General features: G+C 40.7%; 1 protein-coding gene across 3 annotated transcripts in view; it reads right to left on the bottom strand.

Moving 5' to 3' along the window:
- The window catches only part of baz1b (bromodomain adjacent to zinc finger domain, 1B), a 96,326-nt gene that overhangs the window by 52,210 nt on the left and 26,707 nt on the right, over nucleotides 1–17,409 (bottom strand). For 2 of the 3 annotated variants that reach the window (XM_043718704.2, XM_043718706.2), the window contains one exon: nucleotides 1,277–3,219. In XM_043718704.2, the coding sequence (XP_043574639.2) occupies nucleotides 1,277–3,219 (1,943 nt within the window). Of the gene's footprint in view, nucleotides 1–1,276; nucleotides 3,220–9,550; nucleotides 9,652–17,409 lie in introns of those variants that run through there. The other variant, XM_043718707.2, reaches the window with a different exon arrangement.

Raw genomic sequence — 17,409 nt, 5'->3', positions numbered from 1 at the left:
TCCATAGCTCTTTGTTTTATTTATAAAGCTGGTTCAGTTGAGTTTCTGATCAATAGTAATGCTCAGAATGTTGATGATGTAGAATTCATCCATAGTGATGTAATTGAATGCCCTGGGTAAATGTTCAGATTCTCTCTGAATGGAGATGATTATTGACTGGCAATGCTGTGGTATGAATGTTACTTGCCACTTTTTAGCACAAGTTTCGCTACGGGTGGACGTGAGCCACTTCAATATCTGAGGAGCCACAAACGATATTAAAAATGGTGCAAATTACCAACAAGCATTCCCACTTCTGACCTTACGGTGTCGGCAAGGGTATTGATGAAGTAATCGAGAGCGTGTTACTGGAAAAGCACAGGTCAGGCAACATCCAAGGAGCAGGAAAATCGACATTTCGGGCTGGAGTCCTTCATCTTGATGCCTGATCTGCTGTGAATTTCCAGCAACACACTCTCAACTCTGATCTCCAGCATCTGCAGACCTCACTGTCTCCTTATTGATGAAGCAGCTGATTCTGGTTGGACCTGGAGCACTACCTTGAGGAACCCTTGCAAATACATCCCGGGACTGAGATGATTAACAACCACAGCCACCTTTCTTTATACGAGGCCTAACTGTAATTTTAATCACGGGCATGAGCAGAGAAGGTATTGCGATTTTGCACAGGGCAATACAGCAGCAAGAGAAACAAAGAACAGAATATAGAAAGTATTCAAAATTTTTTTTATTTATGTGTCCAGGAGTGCTACTCTGTACCAGACTTCCTACCACTGCATCAATTTACCAAATCAACTGGGGCCATTCCTTCAATTCACCAGTAACAGCTTACTGCAACTTGAGTTTGTGCTCCCACCTATTGATTGAAATCAACATACTGTCAAGTTCAGGCAAGCTGCTCAATGCAAGGATGTTTGAGGTTGAAGAACTGAATTTCCTCTTATGCTTTGGATCACATGGTTGGGAAACCAACTGTTCAATTCATGTCAACTTGAGTATTGAGAAATTTCAATTGTAGAGTAGTACAATAGCGATTCTTTTTCAATTAGATGGCAATATAATAGGAGTATGAATCTATGTTCATGACTGCTCATGAATTCAATGAAAAGTTAAATAGAAAGGGTTTCTGTTGTGTTCCTCCTTGTGGTTATCTTAATATATAAAGAAACCTAAAAAGCCAACTATTTTTCACCTTCGAATTGGGTGAGATCTTTACTGAAGCCAAAAGGAAAAAGGCAAAACACAAGTATTTTTTGAAAGGACAAACTACACATACCTGTTGTGGTTACGATCTGTGCCCAATGGTGATCGATGCAAGACAAGTTTGGCTTTTGCAATTCCCTCCTGAAAGGCCTTCTCAGCTGCTGCTTTGTGCTTACGAATCTTTTCTACTTCCACCTCTTTCTCCATTCTTTCTTTTTCTTGCTTTTCTCTCTCTTCCTTTTCTTTTTTAGCCTGCAATGCCATCAATCGTCTGCTTTTAATTGCACTAATGAGGTCTTCACTACCATTGACATCAGTTAACAAATCATTTCCACCTTTGTCCACTTCTAGCTTCTTATCAAATTCCTTCTTCTCTGACTTTTTCTTGTCACCCATTTTGTTATTTTCTGGCTCTTTCTTTTTTGCCTCCATTTCTTTTTTCTTTTGTTTTTCTGCCTTCTTCCGATCATTTTCTTCTTTTTGCATGGCTAGTCTCTCCTTCCATAGCTCTGCAGATTTATGCTGCGAGTCCTCCATGTGATCCTGAACTGAGTAAGTCATTAGAATCCGATGACAGAGCGCTGTTAGAATCTTTACTTTCTCTTCTGGGGTCAGTTCAAAAAACTCAGAAGTTTCCAACTTATCTAGGAATTCATCTGCAACTTCATTGTCTTCAAATCCCATAGAATCCTTGCCATCTTCATTCATTTCCGATGCTTCACTTTCATTTTGCACATCTGATTTGCGCATGCAAAGCCGAACAAGCTCTGAAGCAGAGTGCAAGGTGAGAGGAATTTCAGAAAGTTTCATCCCCAATTCTCTGTAGTCTTCTGCAATTTCATCTTGCAGCAAAGTTTGAAGGAGGATCAACAGAACTCTGTTCAAATAGAGGAAACCTCTCTTTTCAGAGGTCAGTGCTTCCATCAAGGAGATTGCAGTGATTGGATACTGGTCATCTGGCATCAGCAGACCAGCATAACAACTGAGAAACTCTACCACCATAGCAACATCACCAAAAAGTGTGTTTGGGAGCCCTTCAGGAGTATCAACCAGCTTTAGTGCAGGTAAGCTCTTTCCCGTAAGAGTTTGATCTTCAAATCTCTTCTGTTTTTCCAGTTTTAACTGCATCTCCTTCTCCCGCCGTTCTTTGGCCTTTTCCTTTAATTTTTTCTTTAGCTCTTCACGCTTTTTTTTGTGATAATCTGCTCTTTCTTCTAGTGTCATCATTGCCCACTTCCTTTTGTGCTCCAAAATCTCATAACGTTTCTGAACAAGATCACCAACTTCCTCTGGTAGACGAGCACGTTCTTCAGCGGAAAGCACTTTGGCCACCCTGGTGATGAATGCAGACACCGCACCTTTTTTCTCCTCCTTCCCCTTATTTTCTTTGTAATATCGAAGAAATTGTAAAGCTAAAGGTGGTAGGTATTTCTGAGGTTTAGACATAGATCTTGAGGTTCCTCCGACACCCTTCGGGGATTTTCCAGTCTTTGATGTGTTGGATTTTGCCATCTCAAAAAGCGTCATCTGTTTCATCTTCAACTTTGGAGTTTTCAGACTCTTTTTTGGAGATTTGCTATTCCCTGCTAACTTCTGCCCGTTGAGCAACTTAGCCTTGTTCTTGGATTTCTCTTTTTTGTTGTTCGCTTTATCCTTAGCTTGCAGCTTTTTAAAGTTCCGAGCAGCACTGGAGCCCTTTTTGGGGATGTGGAAGTTGGTGTTCAATTTGGTTGGTGTTACAATCTTCATTACTTCTTCCAGTTCTTGTTCTGGAGACCTTTTGGAATTGTATGCCATTCCATTCCCATTCATAGCCTTTTTCACCTGCACATGACCCCATAATGTTGGGCTCAAAGGAGGGTTCCGAGAAACCTTCTCTTTGTTTCCATTCTTCCGCTTCTTATTTTTCTCTTTATTTGGATCCCCATCACCTTTTGCTTTTTTTGAGGCTTTACCTTCTGGTGAGACAGCACTTTTCCTTTTTCCCAAGTTCACAACAGGGTTATGAATCATGTACTGAAACAAGTGCAAAAATATTTTATTATTCAGCAATGGCCAAGCTTACACAGTACACTGCATAAACAATAAGTTGTGAATTGCTCATTTAAAACAAATATTGAAAAATGCTTGAAATCATGAATATTACAAATTTGCAATGATCACTTAAATGAACTCTGAAATGGAATAGCTCCAAAAGGCAAGATTGTCTTATAACCTTTACTCTATTTCATCCTGATTACTGCCTTTATGACCCTCATCTCTGCTTGCTTAAGGAAAAAGAACAGTGGTCAACAGATTTAGTTATCCATAAACAGATATAGTTCTAAATAAAGACAAGAGGCTGGAGAAAGAGATTTAGCAGCATCTGTGAATGAGAAACAACTTTAATACTTCAAGCCCAGAGTGACACTTCTGTGAAACTGGAAAATCGCATTGGGCTTGAAATATTAACTCTGTTACCCTCACCAAACGTGCTGCTAAACCTGCTGAGTTTGTCTAATAATTTCTCTTTACATTTCAGATCTTTAGCATCTGAAGTACTCTGCTTTTGTTATAAGGATGAGAAGTCATGGGCTTCTTTGTCACAAAGACTGAAGCCTGTTACTTCTTGCATTTCAAATTAGCCAAACTTCTCTTAAGCACTTTTGCCACTCCGGCCTTCCACCTTAATTCCTTTCCCATTTTCCCTTACACAAAACCCCTTTCCAAAAGCATTCTTCTCCAAGAGACCATGCCATGCTAATCATTTAAATCCAATGCCTTTTAGCTGCTAGCCACCAACTTCTTTTCCACGTTCTAGGGCTAGTTACAACTGAAAATGGCTTTGTCTACTGTCTACCCACCTTTTAAAATAGCGCCATCACCATATCAAACACATCTTCCCTTCCCAGCAGCATTCTGCATGGCCCATTCCTCTGTGGCACCCTGGTCCATCCACTATCAAACACTATGCTTCATCACTCCCCATGGCTCGTTGTCATGTAATTGCTGAAGGTGTAACACTTGCCCATTCACCTCCTCACTGTCTATAGGTGCCAAATGTGAAGCAGCATATTTTCTCGTACTTCCTTCAACCTACTCTACTGCGATTGCTGCTCACAATGCACCTTCCTTTACAGTGGCAAGACCAACTGCAGTCTGAACTACTTTGAGAACACACCTGCAATGTCCATCGGACTGACCACAACCTTCAGTTGCTTGCCATTTCAATAAACCACCTTGCTTTCATACTAATATTAGTGTTGTGGGCCTGCTGTAATATTCCAATAATGCACAACACACAAGCTTGAACCACATCTCATTTGCTTAGACATTTTACAGCCTTGAGGACTAAATGTTGAATTCCACATCTTTACAGCCTGACCCCATGATATCGGTTTTCCATTTTTCTTACATTCGCGCTCTCCTTGCCACCCTCCCAACACACAGAGCCTTGTCTTCTTTACTTGGCTTTTAGTAGAGGATGTATTCTCTTCCTTTCACACTTTAATTCTGACCCACTTTACACCTTTTTTTCTCTTTCACCACATTTTTTGCAGTGCCTTTGCCCCTCTTCCGCCTGTGGCAAAGTATACAAAAATACATTTCCCAACCCCTTTCAGTTATGAAGCAGTAATACTGGATTAAAAATGTTAATGTGGTTTTTCTCTCCACAGATGCAGTCAGACCTAGCAAGTGTCTCCAGCATTGTGTGTTGTTTGGGCCATCCCTACCCTGTTCAAACAGAAAAAACCCTTAATTCGTCTGGAGAGGTGGAACCTGAACCTGGGCCTCTTGGTTTTGTGGTAGGGACAGAACAACTTCGCACAAGTACCCGACATGTATAAATAATGATATGTTCAAATCAACTTACTCAGAGACATTATTATACATTGCTGCAGCAGATGGGACTTGAACCCAGGTCTCCTAGGCTAATGGTAGGGAACCATCAATGTGCCACAAGGGCACTGAATCTATAGATAACATGTTTTTCTGATCAACCTGCTCAGATGTTATTATACAGCTCTGGAGGAGGTGGGATGTGAAGCCAAGTCTCTGAATTTGGGGGTAAGGACACAACCACTGAAAAACAACAGTCCTCCTCTATATGTTTTTATATTTAACATATTTTTCTAACCAACCTGTTCAGTATTATTACACACCCCTGAAGCAGGTGCACTTGAATATGGGCCTCCCAGTCCAGAGATAGGGACATAACCACTGCACCATAAGCAGGCTGCAAAATCGATAAATAATCTACTTTCCTAATCAACCTTTTCAGAGATGTTACTACAAACCTGTGGAGCAGGTGGGACTTGAACCCAGGCCTACCCGGTTCAGGGATAAGGACACTACCATTATGCCACAAGAAGACCCTTACAAATTTACAGATACCCTATCCCCACAAATCATGGCACAGCTGGATGTCCCTGATAGATATTTAAGTTGGATATCTGCAATTCTCAAACCTCTGCTTTTGTCTGGAAAAGCAATATTATTAATTTAACTCCCTCTGAGGCAAGTGCAGACATTTCATTACCAAGAACTTCAGAGAGAAGTCATCCTTTAGTCAGTGTTTTCCCACTTCCAACTCTTAACCTTAAGTAGACCCTTGGAATACAATTACTGTAGATGTATTTACTAGCTTCTCAAACCAGCAGTTTTTATTAAACTTGCATTTTAAAATTTTAATTGCTAAATTCAAATTTTCATAACATATAAATCAAAATTGTATATTCATTAATCTTGAAAGTTGCATTACTCTCAAAAATCTCCACGTCAATGCCCACTTTTCCCGCAACTGTTGCAGTCTTTCCTTTGAAAATTGAAAATAACATTAACCAATCACAAATGACATCCTTTGAGGCTGTGAGCACAATGGTATTCCTTCATGATCTGACTGCAGTTGGTGACACAGTTGACTTCGCCATCATGGTGAAATATGTCTGGTCTACAAGCATACTGAATGACTATCTACTGATCATAATCTTAGCCACCTATTCTTCAGCCATTGTACCTTTGTGAATAACTACTTGCCTCATCCACTTCTTCCTGAACTATATAGGTGATGTTGCCATAGGATGCAAAGACATATGGCTCAGTTTTACCAAGTGCGAGGTGACTACATTTCACCATTATGTAGACAGGTTAACAGCAATCAAACTTTTATCTAACTGGTTTTGTATAACCCACAATTGTCTTCAGTTAGTAGTCACCTTTGCACAAAATGTACATGTACAAGACTTGTCACAGATTCCCTTTAATTGGTTGTATTTGGCTAAACCGAACCACTCCAATTGAAGTCATTACAGATAAATGAAATTTCAAAACTTCAACTCATTTAAAGCTCTCCAATTCATAGAAGTATACATAACATTTCATCCCTTGCCACTGCGCCATTAGATTAGTTTATGGTTGAACTGATCTCAACTTCACTTTCCTGTCTACTCTTTGATTCCCTGATCATTCAAGAACTTAACAAAGGCTTAAAAATTCATTGACCTTACTTTCACAGAAGTCTGTGGTATAAAATAACAGATTAAAGACCCTCTAAGAAGAAATTTCTCCTCATCATTATCTCAAACGGAAGATCATATTCTGCTGCAAATCACAGACCCAGTCCATATCTTTATAGAGTAAATTAGTCTCCTAGTTCCCCAAGACCTCAAACATGAACTTTGAGCATTGGGTTCCTAACAGTAAACACTTCAACGTTCACACTCCTCTTTTGCAAAGTCTACATTGCCAATAGAACTTCCTTATTCCTTTCCCCGATGGCAGATACTTCTCTTTACAAGCTCCATCATCTCTCCCTCTTCTCCTGAAAGATTTGCAGTCCCTTCTTTAAAAACTACCAACTTGCTGTCGCCCTTTTGTCTTAGTGGTACTTTCCCCCTCTTTATCAAACACTTAAAGCATTTTCTTTTGTATTAAAAGGCATCTCAAAACATAATCTTTTGCTATTATTACCCAATATCAGAGGACAGGCAGGTGCTTGTAGAGGAATACTTTTGTAGATTTATAGAACAATGTTGAAATCTTTAAAATCAAATCACTGACCCCAACTTAATTTTGCAATTCAAAAAAAGCTAAATACTCTTAATAAATTTATTAAGAAATAGCAATAAACAAAGAAACTTAAGGCCAAGGCTCAGTAAACAAGAATGCTGGCAGTGACTAAGCAGTCACTATGGAGACTGAAGTGTCTAGCAATACGAACAGATAATTTAACTATTAGACTGCCAGTAAGTGCAAGAAGAGAAATCATCTTTTTGGCATTTTCAAATCACTAGCATTACAACTGTTCAACATCAAGATGAGGCTTATTAATGAGAAAGAAGGGTGCAACGAAAAGCCATTTAGACAGATGATCTGTGAAAATATTTTGCTTAAACATGATTCTAAATAAATGTCATGCTTTCTGCTCCATCCAGTACCACCCCATTATTTTTTTTCACTATAAAACCATAAGACACGGAAACAGAAGTCCCAGTCAGTCCATCAATTCTGCTGTCATTCAGTGATACCATTGCTGGATTTGAGGATTATTAAATCATTGATCAGCCCCAACTCCATAAACTTCAATTCCCTTAATGATTAGAAATCTCTCTACTTCAGCCTTGAACATTAGTGATCCAGACTTGATAACCCTCTTTGGAAAAGAATTCCACAGATTCACTACACTGGAAGAAAAATCCCCCTCATCTCTATCTTAAATGGGGAACCTCTTGTTTCGAGATTATGCCCTCTGGAGTAGGCTCTCCCACATGGGAAAGCAACCTCTTCATACCTGCTCTGTCAAGTGTCTCCCCCCCGCCTCCTCCCCCGGCCGGAATAATTTGTTTCAGTAAAGTCGCTTCTCATTGTTCTGAATACAAACCCAACCTACTTAACCTCCTCTTATAAAACAGTCTCTCCACATCCAGAATCTACCTAGTGAATCTTCTCTGCGCTGTCTCCAAGGCCAGTAGAATGTTCCTTAGATAATGGAACCAAAATGGTTCACAGCGTTTTAGGATGTGGTCTGATAAGTACCTTGTATAGTTTAGCAAGACCTCCCTATTTCTGTACTCCATTGTCTTTGAAACAAATGCCAACATTCCATTTGCCTTCCTAATTACTTGTTTCCTTTTAAACTGCATTTTATTGCTTTGTAAATACTTTAGCTGTTTACTTCCTGCCTTTCTGAGTTCCCTTCAACATGCACGGAATTGATTCAAGGAGCAATTCCTCTTCCTGAAAACTGATTTACAATGACTCAGTCACTTTTAAAAGCCAATTTTCCAGCCAAAGACACATTTGTATTCAGATTAACAAAGTTCCATTAGCAATATCAGACATGGTCCACAAGCACAGAATTAGTTGCTCCTGATGAATAAACATATTAATCCACACTGTCAGAACATATGCACATGAATATTTGATCACCAATCATATTTTGAAGTTTTATCAGTAGATCAGTGAGCATCCAAATTAAGAGGAGTGGTCTTGTACTGCAGTGGTAATGTCCCTACCCCAATGCCAGAAGGTCTGGGTTGAAGTCCCATGTGCCACAGAGGAGTGTCATAACATATCAGAACAGGCTAATTAAAAATATTTCAAGATTAAGTTGCATGTATTATATTATGTAATTATGTATAAGGCTGGTAATGGTTTTGGTCATTGTTCACAATTGCTCATCGAAATGAATTTCACTCACTCCTAATAACATCATGCAAGATCTGATATAGAGTTATGTGAAGTTTGTCTAAAATGTTGTTTATGTTACAGTAACTGTCTGAAATCCACTGCCTCTGGTCACATGTGAACAGCTATCTGGACGACAATTTGTTGAGGGCCAAGCGAAAGCTTGGCCAAAAAAAGCTTTGTGAATAGAAGTTGAATCAAAAGTCAAGAATTATAAATTTTCACTTAAAATGACAACCATCTATGAGTAAAAGAAAGTGTGGGTGGGATGTAGGTAACCAATAAATAAATGCAGTCCTCTCACACAGAACATTTGATCTGCAGAGAAAATCAGAACCATGATATTCTCCCCTGCTCATAAGACTCATTTCTACAAGATTAAAATATCAAGTGATCTAAATTCAGACATTGGGATTTATATGAAAAACAAGCAGCTACAACATACGCCACTAGAAAGCACAGTTCTCCCACAGACTAAAGACGCCACATTTTATTGCTACTACAAAGCCAAGGCCAAAATATTCTCCTCATTTAAGTAGAGAAACACGCACTCTCAAACATCTCTTCAGCAGCAGAATCTCCAGCCTCAATTAACTCTTGACTGTTCTCAGCTAAGCACATATACTCCAATCTCTTATAATTTTGACATGCTCCATTAAAATCTCTTGTTTAAAATCCTTACCCCCACTTTCTTTATGACAGTCAGAAATTGATTTACAGGAGAAAAGCTAGGATACTCCATGAATTTGTTGACAGGATAGCAACTGGAGGAAGGATGTGTGTGTGGGAGTCCGTTATACAGTCCTGGCCACAATCAGATGATAATGATGTCATCACAGACTGATAACGTCATTGCTTGCACAGAGAACTATTTCGGGTATGTTGGAATATCAGAATCTTTCTCAGAAATGCAAATGTATAAGGTAAGCCTTTTTAGAAAAATAAATGTACATAATTTCCCCTCACACTGATATTCTATCATATTATATAATTTTATATGCCTTCCATATATACAAATACACACAGTAGGATTAAGAGTAGACAATTCAGCCCCTTAAGTCTGCCCTACCATTCAACAAGATCATGGTTGATCTGATCATAACCTAAATCTACATTCCCACCTATTCCTGGTGACCTTTTCATACTCTTACCTAACAAGAATCTATTTATCTCAGCCTTAAAAATACTCAAGGGCACTGCTTACTCCACCTTTTCAGGAAGAGAGTTCCAAAGACTAATGACTGACAGAGAAAAAATTTACCTCATTTCGGATTTAAACATATGGCCCCTGATTTTAAAAATTGTGATCCCAGTTCTAGATTCTCTCAAGCGGGTAAAAACCTGATCTGTCCAGCTTTTTTTAATAAGATAACATCTATCTTGCCCTACCATATATTAGTTTAACAAACCTCTGATCTGCTTAGGACAAGGAATGGCAAATGGACTTTAATGCAGATAAATGCAGGGTGTTGCATTTTGGTACGACAAACCAGGACAGGACTTACATAGCTAATAGTAAGGCGTGCTATTGAACAGAGACCTGGGGCTGCAGGTACATAGTTCCTTGAAAATGGTGTCACAGGCAGACAGGGTGGTGAAGGCGGCACTTGGCATGCTTGTCAGAGCACGGAGTGCAGGTGTTATGTCATGTTACAGCCAAACAAGGCATTAGTAAGGCCACATTTGGAGTACAGTATAGAATTCAGGTCACTCTGCAATAGGAATGTTGTTATTAAACAGGAAAGATTGCAAAAAGATTTACAAGCTTTTTTACTGAGACTGGAAGGTTTGAATTAGGAGGAGAGGCTGGATAGGCTGGGACTTTTTTTCTCTTGAGCATAGGAGGCTGTGGGGTGACCTCATAGAAGTTTATAAAATCATAGGGTGAATAGCCAAGCTGTTTTCCCCAGGGTGGAGGAGTCCAAAACTAAACAGCATAAGATTAAGGTGACAGGGAAAAAAAAAACTAAAAGGGAACTGAGGGGTTACATTTCACGCAGAGTGGTATGTGTATGGAACAAGCTGCCAGAGGAAGAGGTAGAGGCAGGTACAGTTACAACATTTAAAAGGCACTTGGACAGGTTGATGAATAGGAAAGGTTCAGAAGGATTTGGACCAAACGCAGGCAGATGGGACTAGTTCAGTTTAAGAAAGCTCGTCGGCATGGATGAGTTGGGGCAAAGGGCCTGTTTCCATGCTGTATGACTCTATGACATCTTTCCTTAAATAAAGTAACCATTGCTGTGCACAGTAATTCAGATGTAGTCTCACCAGTGCCCTGTATAACTGAAGCAAACCTCGCTACCTTCCCTTTGCAATAAATCACGACATTCTGTTCGCTTTCCCAATTACCTGCAGTACCTAAATGCTAATCTTTTGCAATTCATGCACAATGTTGTGGTTCTGTTCGCCGAGCTGGAAACTTGTGTTGCAGATGTTTCGTCCCCTGTCTAGGTGACATCATCAGTGCTTGGGAGCCTCCTGTGAAGCGCTTCTGTGATGTCTCCTCCGGCATTTATAGTGATTTGTACCTGCCGCTTCCGGTTGTCAGTTCCAGCTGTCCACTGCAGTGGCCGGTATATTGGGTCCAGGTCGATGTGCTTATTGATTGAATCTGTGGATGAATGCCATGCCTGTAGGAATTCCCTGGCTGTTCTCTGTTTGGCTTGTCCTATAATAGTAGTGTTGTCCCAGTCGAACTCATGTTGCTTGTCATCTGAGTGTGTGGCTACTAAGGATAGCTGATCATGTCGTTTCGTGGCTAGTTGGTGTTCATGGATGTGGACTGTTAGCTGTCTTCCTGTTTGTCCTATGTAGTGTTTTGTGCAGTCCTTACATGGGATTTTGTACACTACATTGGTTTTGGTTATGCTGGGTTTGGGTCCTTCGTCCTGGTGAGTTGGTGTCTGAGAGTGGCTGTTGGTTTGTGTGCTGTTATGAGTCCTAGTGGTCGCAGTAGTCTGGCTGTCAGTTCAGAAATGTTTTTGATGTATGGTAGCGTGGCTAGTCCTTTGGGTTGTGGCATGTCCTCATTCCGTTGTCTTTCTCTTTCTGGTGAACTGCAAATACTTAAGTGTGCCTCACAACACACTTCACATTCAACAACCAAATATATGAACAAATCAACGGCACACCCATGGGCTCATAGCAGAAGTGGTAATGCAAAGGTTAGAACAAACAGTCTTATCGCAAATTCAACCCAAACTCTGGGTCAAATATGTGGATGACACCTTTGTAATCATTAAAAAAATAGAAATAGAGAACATACACCAGACCATCAACGCCACACTCACAGGAATCCGATTCACTAGAGAGGAAGAAAAGGACAACCAACTCCCATTCCTAGACGTGATGGTACAGAGAACACTGAACGGAGAATTCACCACAAAGGTATACAAGAAAGCCACACACAAAGACAAAGTTCGAAACAACGAAAGCAACCACCCCATTTAACACAAAAGAAGTTGCATCAAGACACTGTTCAAAAGGGCCACAACACACTGCAGTACACCAGAACTGCAAAAAGAGGAAGAAGAACACCTATACAAATTATTCGCCAAAAACGGATACCCCCGCAATTTCATCAACAGATGCCTAAGGGAAAGACAACGGAATGAGGACATGCCGCAACCCAAAGGACTAGCCACACTACCATACATCAAAAACATTTCTGAACTGACAGCCAGACTACTGCGACCACTAGGACTCATAACAGCACACAAACCAACAGCCACTCTCAGACAACAACTCACCAGGACGAAGGACCCGATACCTAGCATGAGCAAAACCAATGTAGTGTACAAAATCCCATGTAAGGACGGCACAAAACACGACATAGGACAAACTGGAAGACAGCTAACGGTCCGCATCCATGAACACCAACTAGCCACAAAACGACATGATCAGCTATCCTTAGTAGCCACACAATCGGATGACAAGCAACACGAGTTCGACTGGGACAACACTACTATTATAGGACAAGCCAAACAGAGAACAGCCAGGGAATTCCTACAGGCATGACACTCATCCACAGATTCAATCAATAAACACATCAACCTGGACCCAATATACCGGCCACTGCAGTGGACAGCTGGAACTGACAACCCGAAGTGGCAGGTACAAATCACTACAAATGCCGGAGGAAAGATCACAGAAGCGTTTCACAGGAGACTCCCAAGCACTGAGGATGTTACCTAGACAGGGGACGAAATGTCCGCAACACAAATTCCCAGCTCGGCGAACAGAACCACAACAACGAGCACCCGAGCTACAAATCTTCTCACAGACTTTGAATTCATGCACAATGATATGCAGATCTCTCTGTATCTCAAAGAACCACAATTTCTCACCATTTAGATTTTTTAAAAATTCTAATCAAAATGGACAATTTCACCTTTCAGTTCTTTTTCAGGTTAACAACCTGTGACGAGTGGGTTTCTACAGGGATCAGATGCTGGGACCACAACTGTTTACAATACACATTAATGACTTGGAGGGAGAAAGCAAGTACTGTTTCCAAATTTGCAGGTAAATTAAAATAGGTGGAGAAGCAAGCTGCAAGAGGAATTTAAAGTTTACAGGGATACTGATAGGTTCAGTAAGTGGGCAAATAATTGGCAAATGGAGTATTATTGTTCATTTTTGAAGGGAAAACTAAAAGAACAAAATATTATTTAAATGTAGAAAAAAACTGCAGAAAGCTGCAACACAAAAAGACTTGGGAGTACTTATACATGAGCTGAAAATGTGTTGCTGGAAAAGCGCAGCAGGTCAGGCAGCACCCAAAGAGCAGGAGAATCGACGTTTCGGGCATGAGCCCTTCTGCAGGAAGAAGGAAGAAAAGGACAACCAATTCCCATTCCTAGACGTGACGGTACAGAGAACACCGAACGGAGAATTCACCACAAAGGTATACAGGAAAGCCACACACACAGACCAAGTCCTAAACAATGAAAGCAACCACCCCAACACAAACAAAAGAAGTTGCATCAAGACACTGTTCAAAAGGGCCACAACACACTGCAGTAAACGTCGATTCTCCTGCTCCTTGGATGCTGCCTGACCTGCTGCGCTTTTCCAGCAACACATTTTCAGTTCTGATCTCCAGCATCTGCAGTCCTCACTTTCTCCTCGAAGTACTTATACATGAAACAGAGAAAGCAAGTTTGAGGGTCTAAAGGTAGACAAAGTCCCTGGTGCTGATGGAATGCATGCCAACATGCTGAAAGAAATGGCAGAAGATATAGTAGATGTGTTAGTGGCAATTTACCAAACTTCACTGGACTCCGAACAGGTCCTGGCGGACTGGAAGACAGCAAATGTCACGCCACTGTTTAAAAAAGGATGTAGGCAAAAGGCAGCTAACCATAGGCTAGTTAGCTTAACATCTGTATTCAAGAAAATGCTGGAGGCTATCATTAAAGAAGAAATAGTGAGACATCTGGATGGAAACAGTTCCATTGGGCAAACACAGCATGGACCCAGGAAGGGAAGGTTGTATTTGACAACTTACTGACATTTTTTGAAGAGGTAACAAGCATGGCGGATGGAGGGAACAGGTGGATGTTATATATTTGGATTTCCAGAAGGCATTTGATAAGGTGCTGCATAAAATACTCATCCATAAGATAAGAATGCATGCAGTTATGGAATGTACTAGCAAGGATAGAGGACTGGTTAACCAATAGAAAGCAGGGAGTTGGCATAAATGGGTGTTTCTCTGGTTGAGATCACTGGTGAGTGGGATGCTGCAGGGGTTGGTGTTGGGCCCATAGCTATTCATGATTTATATAAATGATTTGGAAGAGGAGACCAAGTGCAATGTTTATAAGCTTGTTGATGACACTAAATTGAGTGGAAAGGCAAACAGTGCAGAGGATGTGGGATATGCAGAGAGATTTAGATACATTAAGTGGGCAAGGGTCTGGCAGATGGAGTACAATGTTGGTAAATGTGAGGTTATCCACTTTGGAAGTAAAAATAGTGGGTCAGAATATTATTTAAATGGTGAAAGATTGCAGCATACTATTGTGCAGAGGGATTTAGAAGTCCTCATATATGAATCGCTAAACATTAATTTGCGGGTGCAACAGGTATCAAGTAGGCAAACGGAATATTGGCTTTCATTGTTACAGGGATTGAATTTGGAGCAGGGCGGTTCTGCTGAAATTGTAAAAGGTGTTGGTGAGGCCGCACCTGGAGTAATGTGCTCAGTTATGACCTCCTTACTTGAGGAATGAGAATACTGGCTTTGGAGGTTCACCAGGTTGATTACAGAGATGAGAAGGTTACCCTATGAGGAAAGGTTGAATCGCCTGGGGTTTCACTTGCTACAATTTAGAAGAATGAGGGGAGATCTTCTACAAACATAAAATTACAAAGGTGATAGATAAGATAGAGGCGGCAACTTTCTGCTGGTGGGTGAGACGAGGACTAGGATACACAGTCTCAAGTTTAGGGGGAATAGATTTAGGACAGACATGAGGAGGAACTGCTTTTCCCAGAAAGTAGTGAATCAATGGAATTCTCTGCACGAGGAAGCAATAGAAGCAGCTTGATTAAATATTTTCAAGGCACAGTTGGTTTGGATTTTGCACAGTAGGAGAATTAAGGGTTATGGGGATAATGCAGGTAGGAGCTGAGACAATGGATAGATCAGCCATGATCTTAATGAATGGTGGAGTAGTCTCAAAGGGCCAAATGGCCTACACTTACTTTATACATTTACTTTATTACTATCAAATTGTATGCACACAGGTGCAGCAAGTACTCAGGAAAGCCAATGAAATACTGGCCCTTACTTCAAGGGGGTTGGAGTATAAGAGTAGGCAGGTCTTACTGCAATTTTACAAGGTGGTGGTAAGATCATGTCTGGAGTATTGTGAGCAGTTTTGCTCCTTTTATTTAGAGTCATAGAGATATACAGCATGGAAACAGACCCTTTGGTACAACTCATCCATATTGACCGGATATCCTAAATGAATCTTATCCCATTTGCTAACACTTGGACCATATCTCTCTAAACCCTTCCTATCCACCTACTCATTCAGATGTCTTTCAAATGTTGCAATTAACCAGCCTCCACCACTTCCTCAGGTAGTTCATGCCATACATGCAAGACCCTCTGTGCTAAAAAGTTTCCCCTTAGGTCCCTTTTAAATTTTCCCCCTCTCATCCTAAACCTATGCCCTCTAGTTCTGGACTCCCCCACCCCAGGAAAAAGACCATGTATATTTACCCTATCCATGCCCTTCACGATTTTATAAACTTCTTTAATGTCACCCCTCAGCCTCCAACTCTCCAGGGAAAACAGCACCAGCCTATTCAGCGTACTCTATTGCTCAAACCTAAGGAAAGAAAGTATTTCATTGGAGGCAGTTCAGAAACTGTTCATTCAGGTGATCCCCAGTTTTTGTTTGGGGAGGCGTAGGGGGAAGGGGAGACTGTCCTATGACCGAAGGTTAAACAGGCTGGGACTCTACTCATTGATGTGACAATACTGTGCCTTTAAGCGAGATGTGTTCTGTGTTGATTCTCTTGCACAGAGGTGTTGCCAATGTAACACTGGGAGTCTGCTTCAGATGGGCAGTTAGTTGGTAAACAGCTTGTGAATTCTCTCTGGTATTGTTTTCTCATTTAGTCAAAAGAAGCATGGGTGGCCAAGGTTAGGGCTCATACAGACCCAAAAAAAATTAGCTTTGCTTTCAGCTAGTGAGAACGTTTCTATTGCTGCTAAGCTAACAGCCTGTGTTCACTGATGCTACAGCCTTGGACAAGAGGCTTCTTTTTAGAAAGAAAAAGAAGCAGACTATTTATATCAGTATTTCATTCTGCTGGACTGGAGAGGGGCAGCACATGAGAACCTTAACTGTTTCACTAAGTTGCCTTGGCAAGGATATGTTTATGGGATGCTGCCTATTTTGAAACAATTGGTTAAGTAATACATTATTTTGTTGAGTTCAATAGAATTAAATTATGTCAATTTTTTTTGTATTTTAACTGTGACGTAAGAATAAAGTGTGTTTTGCCTAAAGCTTAGTGGTGGACAAATTGAATCACATCTGGAACACAGCACCTTACACTTGCCTTTAAATATATATAGAAGTTAGGGTCTAAGCTATCTTCTTGATGTACTTTTGGAAGGTTCTGGTCTGGTCCATAACAATTGGTGCTTCAAGGAATGAAAGGTGATCCATCACATTAAAACTCATAGGATTCTTAATGGGCTTAACAGCATTAATGCTGAGAGGACATTTCCCATCATAGGAAAGTCTAGGACTAAAGGACAGTCTCACAATAGAGGGATGCCAATTTAAGACTGAAATGAGGAGACATTTCTTTTCTCAGCGGGTTCAGTGTCTTTGGAACTCTTTTCCACAGAGAGTCGAGAGGTAGAGTTCTTGTGTATATTTAATGCTGAGATAGATAGATTCTTGATCAGTTGAGGAATCAAGCATTACAGGGAACGGGCAGGAAAGGTGGGGAATGTTGGACCAGCCACGATCCTACTGAATGGCAGAGTGAGCTTACGACCTACCCTTG

The sequence above is a fragment of the Chiloscyllium plagiosum genome, unplaced genomic scaffold, assembly GCF_037043375.1.
Source record: "Chiloscyllium plagiosum isolate Xiang-an unplaced genomic scaffold, Cpla_swu_hap1 HiC_scaffold_31, whole genome shotgun sequence".
In the NCBI taxonomy this organism is placed as follows: Eukaryota; Metazoa; Chordata; class Chondrichthyes; order Orectolobiformes; family Hemiscylliidae; genus Chiloscyllium; species Chiloscyllium plagiosum.
Note: the sequence above shows the minus strand (reverse complement) of the source record. Positions and strands in the feature narration are given on the sequence as shown.